Here is a 15,730-nt window from a genome sequence, read left to right as displayed (position 1 = left end):
GCAAGGTGGCTGTTACATTTTGTATAAAATTACATTTTTGCATGGCATATGAATTACACGAGTATCATTTTTTTTTTTACATTCTAAATTATAATCCTTACTTTACATCACATTTTAAAAGCATTACTTTTATTTTCTCACATAAATTAGTTGGAGATCCAACTGATACTGTACTGATGCAGACTTCATGGCAGTGTACAATATCGTATTGGACAGATACGCACACTAAATCTAAACATTTTATAAATGTATTATTTTAAATTATACTTAATTGGTGTAAATACTGTGTACAACACCTAGCAATACACAAAAATGTTAACAAAATGCAAACAATGTTCTAAAACTACCTAGCAGCATGTTCAAATATGTTACAATCATAGCGCCCAAAATCACATACTGAGTAAGTACTACATTTAAATTTGAACTTAATTCACGACCGTTAAAAATAGTATGTTGTATATGAATATAGGTAGTGTGAATGCAATTTGGACGTAGGCTACTACATTAGCCATGTTGTTACTGTCACGTTACCTACCAGCATAAGTTGCTCACTTCAGTGCCGTTCATAAATCCTCTCCTGTGGCCTCATGGGAAATTAAAGTGTCCATCGCATGCACATTTCAGAATGTGGGTGGAAGTAGTAGGTCTTCCGTGTACTTGCCTACTATTTTTCGAATACTGTGAATTTAGACATGCTACTCTTTTTTTGCATACTGTTTTTTTGCATACTGTATAGTAGGGAAGTATTTGACTTCAGATCCTGCAGATGTTTTTAACCCTTAAATGCATGAATGTTTCGCCAATCATTCTTACATATTCGGGTCTTTAGCGACCCGGACCTATATATCCAGCACGGATGGATCTCTGACTGCTGCAATAGCAAAAAACTCTCTTGATATTTTAAGAACAATTACAGAAGAAAAAAATAAAGCATATGTTGTTACCTTCTGAAACTTAAAAGGGTTCAATTTGAGCAGATGATTTTACCATCGCTGTCATCGTCAGAGCGCACTTTTTGCTGATGATACTAGTTTGTTTTATGCCTGCTGTAATTATCAGTGAAACGTCACGTTAGTATTGTGTATCAAACAGTGCCACCTTGAGGAAAAAAAGATGCATTGCACATATTGAGTCATCAGATACGTAAATATAGTTGCGCAGGAAAAAATACATACACATTTACATACCTCGGGTTTTTAGCGACCCTATACACTTTTTACAAAAAAAATAATCAGAAAACTGGCATTCTTTTATATTTTACTATTTTTTCTTATTATATTGTTTATAATTAATAGATTGAGGAATACTAAGAAAGTTGATGTCTAACGTAAAAAAAATGAAGGAGGGAGAGGGTAGAGAATGATGTCCCGGGTCGCTAAAGACCTGAGGTATGCATTTAAGGGTTAAGCATGTTTAATATATTAAGAACATGCTAAAACACAACTACAACATACACACAAATTCTAGCAAACTGCGTCAGAAAACTTCCACGCATGTTAGCAGCATTATAGCTATGCCTAGCAACATGCTAGAATGTTAACAACATGGTAACAATGACTCGGAACATGGTAAAGCATGTCAGCAATGTGGTAACAATGCCTGTTAAACATTAGTAATTAACAGTGCCCATGCAACATGCTGACGCATTCTAACAACGTGCTAACAATACCCCTGAGCATGTGAAATAATACTTGCAGCTTGTTAACAATGACTAGGAACATGCTAAACACACCTAGCAACACACTAAAATGTTAATAAATGATAGCAACTTGCACAGACAAACAAAAAAATAAGCCAACAACTTCTCAGGCAGTGTTTGCGTCCAAAGGTACCTCCTGAAACTAAATTTGGACAGGCTTCTAAGGCTACATAACAGTATAATGACCTACAACAAATGAATTAAGTTGCTCAGGACTGATAGGCATTTACCAAAAGTCCAATGCACAACAGCAAGATTTTCAATCTTTGTTTTTTTTTCCGTTTCTACCTACTTACCTACTTAAATAAAATGTATTTACAACTTTCTCATGACCTTACGCAAATTACCTATTATTTACCTTTTATAATTTAAACTTCCAAATATTTAATGCACTTGCTTGAATTGAATTATGATGCAAGATGTATACTCTTTAATTTGAATAATGTTTTATAATCACTTTCAAGCCTGGGTAATCCCAGATCATCATGCATCAAGTTTTTGTATATTTTCCTTATTGTGCAGCTCACATTTCATTTTGCTATTTATATTGTCATGTTGCACACATTGCACTTTAAGTGTACATGGTTTTGCATATTTTGCCTGATCCCATGAATTTTTCCTTAAGTTCATTATGCTTTCAGACAGCGCTAAGCCATGCTAAAGACAATGAACGTACTTTGTTGATAAACACTCTCTACCTTGCCGTCACTTTGTTTCTTAGCTGAAGATGATATTTGACAGGCTGCCTGTTCCATGGCGACTTTAATTGAAAGTAATATATTCTGTGCTGTCATACATGCTAAATACACAAAGAAAGAATGTGATAAAGACAAGACAGCTGTCTGCATTTTAAAGTCAGACTGACGCAACACAACAGCCTGTATTGAGAGAAAGCACAATGCTTTACATAAACACAGTCAAAACATTACTGTATATTCATATGCTCTACAAGACAAAAAGCAGCACAACATTTTAATTGGATAATTACAGTCATTGCAAGGCAGTGCTATATTGATAGTCTTCAAAGAGTTTAATAACAGTTTGTTCTCCTATCCCCCTTACACAAAATGGTCTGACTACAGCATTTATCTAAAGTTAGACGTATCTGATGAGTATAACGCATTGATAAATATTGTACCACACTAAATTAAGTTATGCAGTTCTGTAGTTTATGGTTACGATTAATTAAACATTAAAGCATTAAAAGTTTAATTAATCTCAAATAAATAAATAAACCAACCATTCATGAACGTCCTGTAATCGGTTCTCTTTAGGTTATTAAGAAGAAAAAAACAACTTGGGAATTTTAGGGGTCTTTTCTTTATTTTCTGTGTTCTGTGAAAATATTACCAGTTTAGCTCATTCCCTTGTTCAAATAATAATAATAATAATAATAATAATAATAAATAAATAAATGCTTCCCTCCCTGTAAATTTCTTTGTAGTTTCCTTTGTAATTCTCATTTTGTTCCTTTTTATACCAGCTTGTCCAATGTTACATATTAAGGGAGTATTAATAAAGTTTTTCACACACAGCATATTATGGTGTTGAGTGGTATCGATGTTTGCTTTGGCTTTACTTTTTGAACACTAATTGCACTGATTGACTGAAAAGTTTAGCCTATTTATTTTTTTATTTTTTTAACAGTGACCAACCTAATGATAAACATTACTAGGTCTAGTATTGTTTATTCTGTCCATCCAGCAGATATAGATGCTTTTTCTCTCATCTTTCTTCAAGCCATCTTTTTAATGTCAGGTAGCTCATTTACTCCTGCCACAAACAGCTCACATTGATTTATTCTATATTTGTGTCTCTATAGGCTGTGGAGACTAACCTGGCCTCTAAAGACAGTCACTGGGTGTTTGTGAATGAGGTAAGTAACAATCTTATTTATGTTCATCTGCTTTCTTCTATTAATTGCACACTATTTCAGTCTTAATTTTTTATGTCATTTGTGTTTGCATGCAGTAATAGATTATTTCTGCTCGTGGCAGCCTGAAATTTACTACAATATGCAAACATACAGAGGGAATTATTCAAATCAGGCACCCACAAAAATCTGTGTCAAACAAAATTTGCATGAAACAATTTCCAATCTCTACAATTGGTTCTGAGTACTAGGTTGTAACAGTTTCAACAGATACAAGTTTTACCGTTACTGGGATCTGGCAGGCTTAATACTTATTTGTACTTGACACCTTTCAGCAGAAAAAAAAACAAAAGGAAAGGAAAAAAGAAAGAAAAAAATAAACTTTTCCATATCAGCATTTATTAGATACACAATAAACAAAGAACAATTCAGTCCATAAGGCAAGTGAAGAGGTATTGGATAAATCCCAATAATCCATAGCTACACACAAAACGGCAGACCAACAACAAACAAAAAATAAATAAATAAATAAATAAATAAATAAACAGTCTCACTCACATCAACTTCTCTGGACTACTGGGTTCTACAAACGCACAAAAAGTAATCCATACGTGATCCTAGAAGGAGTAAATAACAGCATAATTCACTGAAAAACATATAAAGCGATGCAAAAGAAAAAAAAAGTTGCTTATAGTCCACTGTTTTGCTACAGGAGAGAGCGTGCCACACCCCTGAGGCACTCACCACAAAATGGCCACTCTCTGCCTTATATCAGCAAGTTCATTTACACAATAAAAGTACTTCTTGCTCAATTGAAACAGACATCACGCCCCATTTCAACAAAAAAGTCCCCTCATAAAATCCATGTGTGTGGTAATTGTATCAAATGTAACCCTACAAATCACTTATAGCTTGAAATAAGTATTTGCATTTCATTTAATAATTTGATTAAATGAAAAAAAAAATATGTTGAGGTGACATAATGCAATTGCAAAGCATAATCTAAATTTAGATTATGAAAATATTTATAAATAAAATAAGATAAAATAAAATAAAATAATAATACAGTATTATTCTGTTCTGGAGATGAGATGGGCACAAGCAGGGTGCGATTTGTATCATGTAATGTTGGCTGATGGATCGTCAGAGAATCGTCTTTCTGCGAGTCATTAAGAAATTATGGGTCTATTCTATTTAAAGAAATATAATATAAACTTGTGAATACATAATGTGCGCACTTTTGGAGTAAAAATGTGCATGTTGTGTAACGAAGCACTGATCAAAAATAAATGGAGACAAACACGATTGAATATGTACAGTGTCTAGTTATTCTGATCAAAATATCATTAACTCCCGATTGATTTTGCATTCCTGGCAGAAATGAGAACTATTAGTGTCATTGTAAACAAGTATTAAGCCATAATATAGGTAAAATCAGAATATTTATTGTAAAAAAAAAAATGGTTTAGTAACAGCAGTCAAAAATAATCTATATATGTATTGCTGTGATTTGTGATATATTTTAAAGGAAGAAAAAACAAGATTTGTTTTTTTGTTTTTTCTTTTTTTCTTTCAAAACATCCCCCCTTCTGGTTTGTTCACAAATCGCACCCTGGGCACAAGAGAAAAAAAAAGGCATTTACTTAAATTGTATCGATGATACTGTGTATAAATATTTAGTTTCCCATATTTTATTTAAATATATGTCATAATAACTGTACTATGAAATCAAATTTATGATTTCATTCAATTATCCTGTGCTTAAGAGCTTAAGGAATAGCAAAGATGCCTAAAATGTATTGTCTAACCCAGTGTTTCCCAACCTTTTTTTAGTCGCGGCACCCTTTGGAAATTTTAACAAACTTGTGGCACCCTACAAAATTAATTTTGTCACAATATTTGAATCTCTAACTTCGATATGATAATTTGAAAAGTATAGATATTCGGTACAACAGGGAAGAACTGCAGAATATAATGTCATACAGATATTTTTAATATTATTAAAAACATTTGTCCATCAATGGTGGCAATCAGTAGGCTAATTTCTAATGAAGAGACCAATATATATGACAGATTTTAATGTAGGCTTTTATACATATGTTACCATTATTTAATTACCATTATAACTAATAATAGATGCTTTTTTTTTAACATTTTAGCAATTTAAAAATATTAAAAAGATTTTTTACACGGCACCCCTGCTCTCGACAGACGGCACCCCGGTTGGGAAACACTGGTCTAAACCATGGAATTATTGAACAATAACAACATGAAAAATAAAAACAAAAAACAAAAACAAACATCAGTCCACCAATCCCTCATTAACAAATAGACACAAAAAATATATTTAATTAATATATACAGTAAATATATATTCAACATAGCAGAGTGTCACAGACAACTAATTTCCAGAGACACGAAATTAGATAAATTAACTTAAAAGCTGTTTCAACTTATTAAATCTCACAAATGTTGATATTCAGATAACATGACAAAATTAAAGATCATAGCCATCCATTAAATGTGTTGCGGAAAGAGATTCTGTCATGTATGGTCAAGAGAAAACCGCATTATAAGTTTTATTATAATTTTATAACCATTTAATGGTGTGTATTTTTGTGATTGTCAAAAAGCCGTAATTGTCAGTAGACCACATTAGTACATCAGCTTATTTTTTTGTGAATGCTATCACGTTTGCATGCATCTGTAGTAAATCAATGTGTTTGTTTATTGTGTGATATAGTTGATTGTATAATCATTATATAGTCATTAAAGCAGTATCATGAATAATGGACGCCTGGACATAAAGGCAAACTAATAAAATAGTGTAGCAAGAGGTTAGTATGACCTAGAAATGGTGGTGGATCAAATCAGCATAATAATGATGATGAAATGATGCAATTTTATTAAACCTACTGAGAAAAGGCCGGTTTAAAATGCTGTGTCCGTAATGACATAAACAGAGGCTTGTAATACAGCAGATCGCCCCTCCTGGGGAGAAGCATTCCCACGTATTGCAGCCATTATAACCAGCACAAAAACATTCAACAATCATCTTTGATGCATGTTAAAAGCAAATTACACAAAGGCAGATGGTGTTTAATCGATCAAATGTGATTGAAATTTCGGTAAGTCAATCTGTGAGTTGTGGAAGGCCCAGATTTTGTTTAAGTTAATTGTGAAGGATGATGCCTTCCTGTTAAACATGCTGTGAAGCACCACATGTTGCTGTTAGATATTAACGTCTCCTCCTGCTGACTACACAATGCATAGGTGTGATTGAATTTGAATAAGGAGACACTAAGTAATATTGTCTACTTCTTTCCCATTGCCACTCATCTGACAAACAGTGAGACTAAAACTTCAAATAATTAATTTCCTTATAAATATTCTCTTCTGTTGCTCTGCAATGATAGTAGTTGACCTTAAAAAGAGATAACAGAGCTATCCTAAGAATACACGTGCGTAGACCACATTTATCTCAGAAATCATACAGGATATGATGCTTTTTTAAAACGTATTTATGTTGGAGCCAAGAACAAAATCTGTCATAATCTTCCTTCCTCACCTGTCTAAAGTGGACATAGTTTTTCTCATTAGCCGAACAGTAGTTTTTGCACTGACCATGGGGTTTTAATGATACACTACCTTATGCCTTAACTTACTTTTTGGTTTTGTGATGTTACAATAAGCTATTCATGATATAAAAACACATGAACATGAAAAATAAATTATAATGTTTTTAAATGACTTACTGGGATACCAAAGCATAATCTAGTTAACCTGAATAAGTTCAGCAGTTCTATTACAGTTGCAACTGCCATTGTGTGTGTACACTCAAACACAGTAGAGCCATATAGGCCGTATTTATATTGCATTGTTCAAGTGATCCAGAAGATGTAAAAAAAAAAAATCAGATATAGTATACAAATTGGAAATGGGCGTCAAGAACTGCCGTGTAAATGCAGGCATAATCACCTTTACCTATTAAGTCATAATAATACAGGTGCTTATTACTATCACTGTTACTTTCAGTGATGCTACTACACATTGAATGACTGATGGATATTGATAGGTATTAAGTCACTTGTGACTATTTTTTTTTTATTATTTCCTTTTGAGTTATAGTGTCAGACACACTTGAGAGCTCTGTTTGGTTTAGAAACTTAATTTATGGAGTGGTTTGTGGATCAGTGCTGACTCGGGATTCAGTTTCAAACAATTCAGTCCGACTGGGTTCACCCTGTTTACTGACAAGAAATGGTTCAAAATAACAATTTGTTCATGAATCAGACATCACTACTGACCAGAATAGTCATAACATTGACAATGTTTTACTTTTATTTTGTACTTTCTGAGCTTGATGATCATTATTCCACACATTTCCACAAGTGCAAATGACTTTACGTTTATTAATCCCATTCATCACAATCTCCCAGTGGCCAATATTATTTTATTTTGAATTAGCCACCAATTCATATGAATACCTTTTTTATAGAAATAATATATACTTTTATAAGTGCATACAAAGAATTAAATGCATCTGGATCAGATACACACTCTTAACCCGAATTAGTTGACTTTACTAGAAAATTGCGTGGAAACCCGTTGCACTAAATAATTTTAGCTTTTACACAGGGTGAAACTAAACAGGTTAAGTTGTATTAACATAGAACATTTAGTGGGTGTAGCAGACAAATCAAGTTCAGTTCATATACATACTTCATATACAGTCTTTTACAATCATAAAATCTTCAAAAACATTCTGTAAAGGTTTTAGGACATGACAGGAGCAGCAAGAGTAGCCAATGGGAATCTGGGGGAAGAAAACTGCTATCATTAGGCTGTTCCAGTTCATTAAATGACTTACAATCATGACTTTTCTTATATTCATGTTTGAAAAGTTACATTAAAAACAGATTTACCTTGTGCCATCTTGTCTGTCAGACATTTAAGTTTCAACCCGTCAAACGCATAGCGCGACCACTGGATCAATAGCGCTCATATTGTAGTAAGTGGAGCGCACAGAAATTTTTCTACATATAACAGCGAAGTTGCTTTGTGTTTCAGCCCTAGTCGCACATTTGGTGGGAGGTGAAACTTCCATGGTGGCACTGGCCCGGTGTGCTGTTCACTTTGAGTGTAGATGCTGCATTTGTAGAAGGCTAGCATTCCAATGCTGTGATGTACATTTAAACACAAAAAAGGAAAAATCTGAGACATTTTCCTGTTTATACAGAAATAATTTGATAGGAATACAATGCAATACATACCTTAATTTCATTCAGGAAGTTTCCCATCAGTCAAGTTTTCTCTCAGAACAGAACACAAAATGACTGCTGACAATTTTTTTAACTATTACCTTAATAAACCAAAGAGATATACGTTAGCGTTAGCCACAAGCACGTGCACATGCATGGACTCGTGCTGATATGAACTGACAGAAATAAAACTTATGCCAACAGTTTAGCTACAACACGTTTTAGCTAAACTGTGAACATACAGAGAAACACTGGTTAGCGTTATAAACGGTGACCCGACAGAAAAAGCTAATTTATATGATACTGTTATAGCTTAACTGTGAACCGACAGGGGGAAAAAATAGCGTTGACCGACACATTAACACTACGTTAACGTTTTAGAGTTCAACATCGGTCCGGATTTTTGGGTTATCACTTTTTTTCAGAAATATATCAACAGATAAAAACTTCTTTACACACTCACCATGTCACGTTGCTTTAAAAAAATCCACGGTAAACGTGCACCAGCAGCCAAAAGACACTCATCAGGCAGCGCTCTGCTCACGTCAAGACCTGACGCAATCAAGGCCCCTCCCCTCCCCTCCCTTCCCTTACAAAAACGTAACGCACTGAGTTGTCTCTTCTTAACATGATCATTACACTCAATTTTTTCTTATGATTAGTGCAAACAGCTAATTTTATTTAGTAATGACACCATTTTCTAAAGAACAATAAAGAATAAGTAATGACCACTTAAAATGTTTTATTGACACAAAATCCAGGCTTAGAGTGTAGTTGAAAGCAATGGGGTTCCCTGCACGAAGGAAAATCACGCTAAAGGGGTATCTAGTGTGCTAAAAAAAGTGACTCCAAGGGGTCCTGACCAAGCGTCCATATGTGACGAGTTGGGAGTGAGAACATGTTGGCAGAAGGTACTGCTTTCTCCCCAGATGTTTGAAACAGCAGACTGTGAAATTACAAGGAGCATCGCAAACCCATCAGTGCAGAGAGAACACTAGTAGGCTTTTAGCGTAAACGTATATCCTTTGAACCAAGAGTCACATGGGTAATATAAGAGGACATGCATTGGAATGGGAAAAGGATGTTAGATTTTAAGGTCTCTTTTTGTACTGACTGTTTTTATTCTTTTGCAGGAAATATAGCTCAAGTTATTTTGAAAAAAAAAAAGTGATGTCACACAATTTCATCTACACTCTAAAAATTCTGGGTTAAAAACAACCCTTTTTGGGTTATTTGGCAACCCAGCGCTTGGTAAATATTGGACAGAAAACATGCTGGGTTATTTTGACCCAGCTTGTTGGGTTTTATTAGCCCATTTGCTGTGTTGTTCTAGGCTCTTGGTCGTATTCCAAGCCTTGAGCTCTACCCCGGGCCCAGGAGTCTGGCCCTAACAGGTAAGTTGGGTATGTAGCCTAGGCCTTTGGCCGTAGGGAATAACGTCACTGACAGCCGTCTAACGTCCCAGGGGCAACTCCCATAGCAATATGGTAGAGTTGGTACTTAGTGCTCGCCATGGCTCTGGCATGCACTCCCCTCAGCATGGTGGCGTGGGTATACCGTTCCCCATAGCAACCCCTAGAGGACGCAGTGTCTCGTTCCTTACTCAGGGAACCATGGTTACATAAGTAACCTGAGACGTTTTAACCGGTTTAGCACAGTTTACCCAACATTGGGTTACACTTACCCAGCGTTGGGTAGGTATCTGAGGGGGTTCATAATTTTTATTGACAATAAAAAAGACCAAGTAGCTACAGCAAATCTACCCATCACCTGAATAAATACAGGTGCATCTCAATTAATTAGAATGTCATGGAAAAGTTCATTTATTTCAGTAATTCAACTCAAATTGTGAAACTCGTGTATTAAATAAATTCAATGCACACAGACTGAAGTAGTTTAAGTCTTTGGTTCTTTTAATTGTGATGATTTAATAATAATAATAATAACCCAGCATTTTTTAGAGTGTACCTGTAAAAGTTTTCAGGCTGGACTATAAATAATGGCTGAACAACTAATATTTCAGCAACAGAACTGTTTAGCCTAATTTATTTACACCTAATTTAATTTAGATACATTTACATGTATCTGCCATCTTGACTTTGCAAGTGATGATTGTAAATGCAAAATGCTAAAACAGGAGAAACAATATTATATTGTCCCATCAGAAATGAAATATACAGATTACATTTGCTATCTGCCGCTGTAACTTATTACAATAATTCTATAGTAATTAAATTGTTTTTATTATTATTTCTTGCTGATGCAGTTGCACAATTTGTCAGCATAGTACATTTCTACATGTACATGTTTTGGTTGTTATGGAATTATATTTTAATGTAGTGTGCATAACAACCACATTAAAACATAATCGTATATTTTGGTATGATAATAACAACGCATGTCGATTGAATAATCTAATACCAATCTGTTCTCACTCCCAAAACATTAAATATCACCTCATGGCACTATACAGATGTCAGAAGTGTCCTATAATACCTGTTTAACGACACTGCTGTCAAGACCATTGTTTTCAATAAAAGCTTTGGCATCAATTTATTCATAAAAAGGTCATTGGTATTATATCATTATAAATGTTTTTTTTTCTCTCAAAATATATTTATAATTTGAGGCCCACATTTGTGTTTATTTATAATGAAAGATAAATTCACAATTTATTCCATGATGGCTATTTATTCCACCTACATTGTTGCAAAACTCCAGAAATATGCCTAGACATATAATTAACAAATTTTATTACAATTAATAAATCAATAACTTATTAGATTATTCATTAATAAAGACTTATTTTCATGCTATTGATTGTACAATACAATGTTATTATCTCAGAACAATTTTACCATATTGTATTTGAAAACTAATGCATTTGGACATTGGCCATCACATAATGTCTTGGTTACCTATGTAACCTTCGTTCCCTGAAGGAGGGAACAGAGACGTCACATCGACCGATAAGCTGGGGATCTCGCTAATACACGAGTTTGACAATTTGAGTTGAATTACTGAAATAAATGAACTTTTCCACGACATTCTAATTTATTGAGATGCACCTGTAAATAAATAAATAAAAATAACCCAATAAAATGATCCAACAAGCAAAAAATAAAATAAAATAACCGAGCATTTTTCGAGTGCAGAAAAACTACCCAGCACCTGGGTAAAAATTTTAAAAAGTAACCCAATAAAATGATCCAAAAGGCTGAACCCAGCATTTTGGTTAAAATAATAATAATAATAATAATAATAATAATAACCCAGCATTTTTTAGAGTGTACCTGTAAAAGTTTTCAGGCTGGAAGCTGGGGATCTCGCTAGAGAGACCAATCTACTTTGAGTGTAAACTAAACGAGCCAATGCATATTGGCATGCGATGATTGCATCCAGCTGTCTCTGATTGCAGCACGAGTATAAATAAGCAGCAGGTGCAACACATACTCAGGTTTTTGCTGAGGAGCCGGGCTGGGGACCCGGCCGCTCAGTGGTGGTACAGCAGCTGTGGTGAGGGGACGTGACGTCTCCATCCTTCAGGGAACGAGGGTTACATACGTAACCGAGACATTCCCTTTCAGTCTGTAACTTTCGATGTCACGTCGACCGACGAATTGGGAATCCAGCGCTTGCAGGCTCACCACCTGATCCCTGAAGGGGGTAGTAGGAACCTTGGGCACATAGCCGGGCTGGGGCCTCAGGGTTACCTGGGAGTCAGCCAGCCCAAACTCTAAGTACGGTTCGTCAACCAAAAATGCTTGCAGGTCCCCTACCCTCTTGATGGATGCCAATGAAACCAGGAGTAGGGTTTTCATTGAAATAAACTTCAGTTCGACTGACTGCAAAGGCTCAAATGGGCCCTGATGTAGTGCTCTGAGCACCAGAGTCAGGTCCCAAGAGGGTATAAAGGGTGGACGAGGAGGATTCAACCTTCTCGCCCCCCTATGGAACCTGATGACCAGGTTGTGCTTCCCAACAGTCTTCCCCTCCACAGGGTCATGATTTGTGGAAATAGCAGCAATGTCAGAGGAACATCACTCGACGAACAGGTTCCACTTCAAGGCATAAGCATGTCTCGTAGACGGTGCCCGCTACCTCATGGGGAAGGTCACCTAGAACCTCAGCGTCCCATCCAGGGACCAGACATGGAGAATCCAGAGGTCCAGATGTGGGTGCCACAGGGTGCCCCGTCTCTGAGTCAGAAGATCCTTCCTCAGAGGAATCTGCCAGGGAGGGAATGTCGTGAGGAGCATCAGTTCTAAAGGTCTGGTTGGGCCAATAAGGTGCAACAAGCAAGACTTTCTCCTCATCCTCCCTGACTGTGCACAGTGTCTGTGTGAGGAGGCACACTGGGGGAAACGCATATTTGTGCAGGCCCCGCAGCCAACTGTGTGCCAGAGCGTCTGTGCCGAAAGTTCCCTCGCCCAGGGAGTAGAACAGCTGGCAGTGGGACATTTCTGGAGAGGAGAACAGGTCTGCCTGAGCCGTCCCGAAACGTCTCCAAATCAGCTGGACTATCTGGGGATGGAGTCTCCACTCTCTGGAGAGCGCAGCTTGTGACAGCTCGTTGGCCGCACGGTTGAGCAGACCCAGAATATGAATGGCACGAAGCGACCTCGGATGCTTCTTACTCCAGAGAAGGTGATGGGCAAGTTGTGACATGCGACGGAAGTGCAGGCCACATTGTCGGTTGATGTACGCAACAGTCGCGGTGTTATCCGTACAGACCAGTATGTGCTTGCCTCATAAGCGCCCTTTGAGATGGTTCAAGGCAAGGTGCACCACTAACAACTCTAGGCAATTGATATGCCACTGCAGTTGGGGGCCCATCCACACCCCCGAGACTGCTTGCCCATTGTACGTGGCACCCCAGTCGGTGGTGGAGGCATCCGTGTGTACCACAGCATGCCTGGAGACCTGTTGTAGGGGCACTCCTGCCTAGAGAAACGTACGGTCTGACCACAGGCTGAATGTTTGGTGGCAGGCCGGTGTGACTTGGACCCGGTGAGTGCCGTGCTGCCATTCCCACCTCATGAGACTGTGCTAGTATAAGCTAGTCGTCGAGATAGTTGAGAATGCAAACTCCTTGCTCTCTCAGGGGAACAAGAGCCCCCTTCGCAACTTTCCTGAAGACACGGGGAGACAGGGACAGCCCGAAGGGCAGGACCTTGTACTGATATGCAGGTCCTTCGAACGCAAACCGCAGAAATGGTCTGTGGTGCAGAAGGATCAAGACATGAAAGTATGTGTCCTTCAGGTCGATCGCTGCAAACCAATCTTGGTGACGGATGTATCCGAAGATACGCTTCTGTGTCAGCATCTTGAACGATAGCCTGTGAAGGGCCCGGTTCAAGACACACAGGTCCAAGATTGACTATTTTGGGTACAATGAAGTAGGGGCTGTAAAATCCCGTCTTCATATCAGCTGGAGGGACCGGCTCTATTGTGTCCTTCACCAGTAGGACTGCGATCTCTGCACGCAATACGTGAGAATCGGCTGCCTTCACTGATTTGAAGTGGATGCCGCTGAACTTGGGGGTACTCCGGCTCAAATGGTACAGCAATACATTTGCAATGTAGATATTAGTCATGTGAAATGAGCAAATGCATTTTTCTCTCACATTTGCATTTGTTAACACTTTCAGTTAGGTTTAGTGTAGGTTTTCCAGTGAGCCTGGGTTGGAGTTTTGGGAAACTTTAGCTTAGATAAAAATGACCAGCCTTCCTAGTCCCCAGTATAAGTTGTGTTTTGGATTCTAGTAGGGGTGTCCCCGACTAAGGATTTTCATAGTCGAATCAGAATTGTCGAATCTTGCCGATAGTCGACTGATAGTCGAATCATATGTTTGGGGGCGAGGGAGGGGGCAAAATACATTACCAAGAGTCAAGTAGTCAGACATTCAACAGTCATAAATACTGACGTTAACACACAACGTCAGTAAATTACACAAAATGTGTAATGGATGCCTTGCTGATACAAACGGGATAAATAATGTTATGTTTTGATTAAAATATAATTAACATCATCCGGCCGCATATCATGTTGTTTATTAGGCCTACTTTATCAGAGCCGATGGAACTGGAGATTTGCACTAAATAAAACCAAATATCCACACAAGATGAAATCAACAGATGCAAGTATTCGAGGTATTCGAAAAAGCCAGTGTGCATGGTTACTCTAACTGTATAGAGATTTTCACGGAGGAAATTAACAAATATCCTGCTATTTTTTCCGACTTTGGAGCATAGCTTACTGCCACATAAAACTCCATGCAATCGCATAAATAGGAGCTGCTGTGAAAACTGCTCAAACACAGCTAGTTTTATCCAGGCCTGGTTCCAGAATTAAAGGGGTCATATGATGTTGCTAAAAAGAACATGATGTTGTGTATTTGGTGTAATGCAATGTGTTTATGCGGTTTAAGGTTTAAAAAACAAATTATTTTCCACATAATGTACATTATTGTTGCCCCGCCTTTCTGAAACGCGTCGATTTTTACAAAGCTCATCATTCTGAAAAGCGAGTTTGAATCATCAGTGGCAAATTCTTTAAATAAAAAAAATTTACTTACAGTACATTTAGTTATATTTAGTAACATTATAGTGAGTCAGAAGCGCCAGACTGTCCTTGCAAAGTTGGAACTGCCCCACTTTATAGAACAGCCTTTGAGCACAGACCCATTGTATGCTACTCTGCAGGTTCAGGAAACAGTCTTCCGTAAAATGCGTCACACAGCGTCACACACGACGGGCTTGAGTGAGCAGAGGCCAGCGGCCTTGAGAACTCCACAACATGGCGCCGGCGGCAACAACAATACTACAGCGAGAATAAAAGTTACTCCTTCTTTCTTTGCGTGAATATTTGGGTGGTGTTATGCAAATCTTCCCACA

The 15,730-nt window shown here is 37.2% G+C and overlaps 1 protein-coding gene across 1 annotated transcript in view; it reads left to right on the top strand.

Annotated features, from left to right (window-relative positions):
• Positions 1 to 15,730, top strand: part of LOC107716477 (glutamate receptor ionotropic, delta-1) — a 408,968-nt gene that overhangs the window by 340,725 nt on the left and 52,513 nt on the right. The window contains 1 exon segment of the mRNA XM_074560098.1: positions 3,522 to 3,575. Within this exon segment, the coding sequence (XP_074416199.1) occupies positions 3,522 to 3,575 (54 nt within the window).

This window comes from Sinocyclocheilus rhinocerous, unplaced genomic scaffold (assembly GCF_001515625.1).
Source record: "Sinocyclocheilus rhinocerous isolate Xijiao unplaced genomic scaffold, SAMN03320098_v1.1 scaffold419, whole genome shotgun sequence".
Lineage (NCBI taxonomy): Eukaryota > Metazoa > Chordata > Actinopteri > Cypriniformes > Cyprinidae > Sinocyclocheilus > Sinocyclocheilus rhinocerous.
The sequence above is the reverse complement of the archived record's forward strand: the minus strand, read 5'-3'. Positions and strand labels throughout refer to the sequence as shown.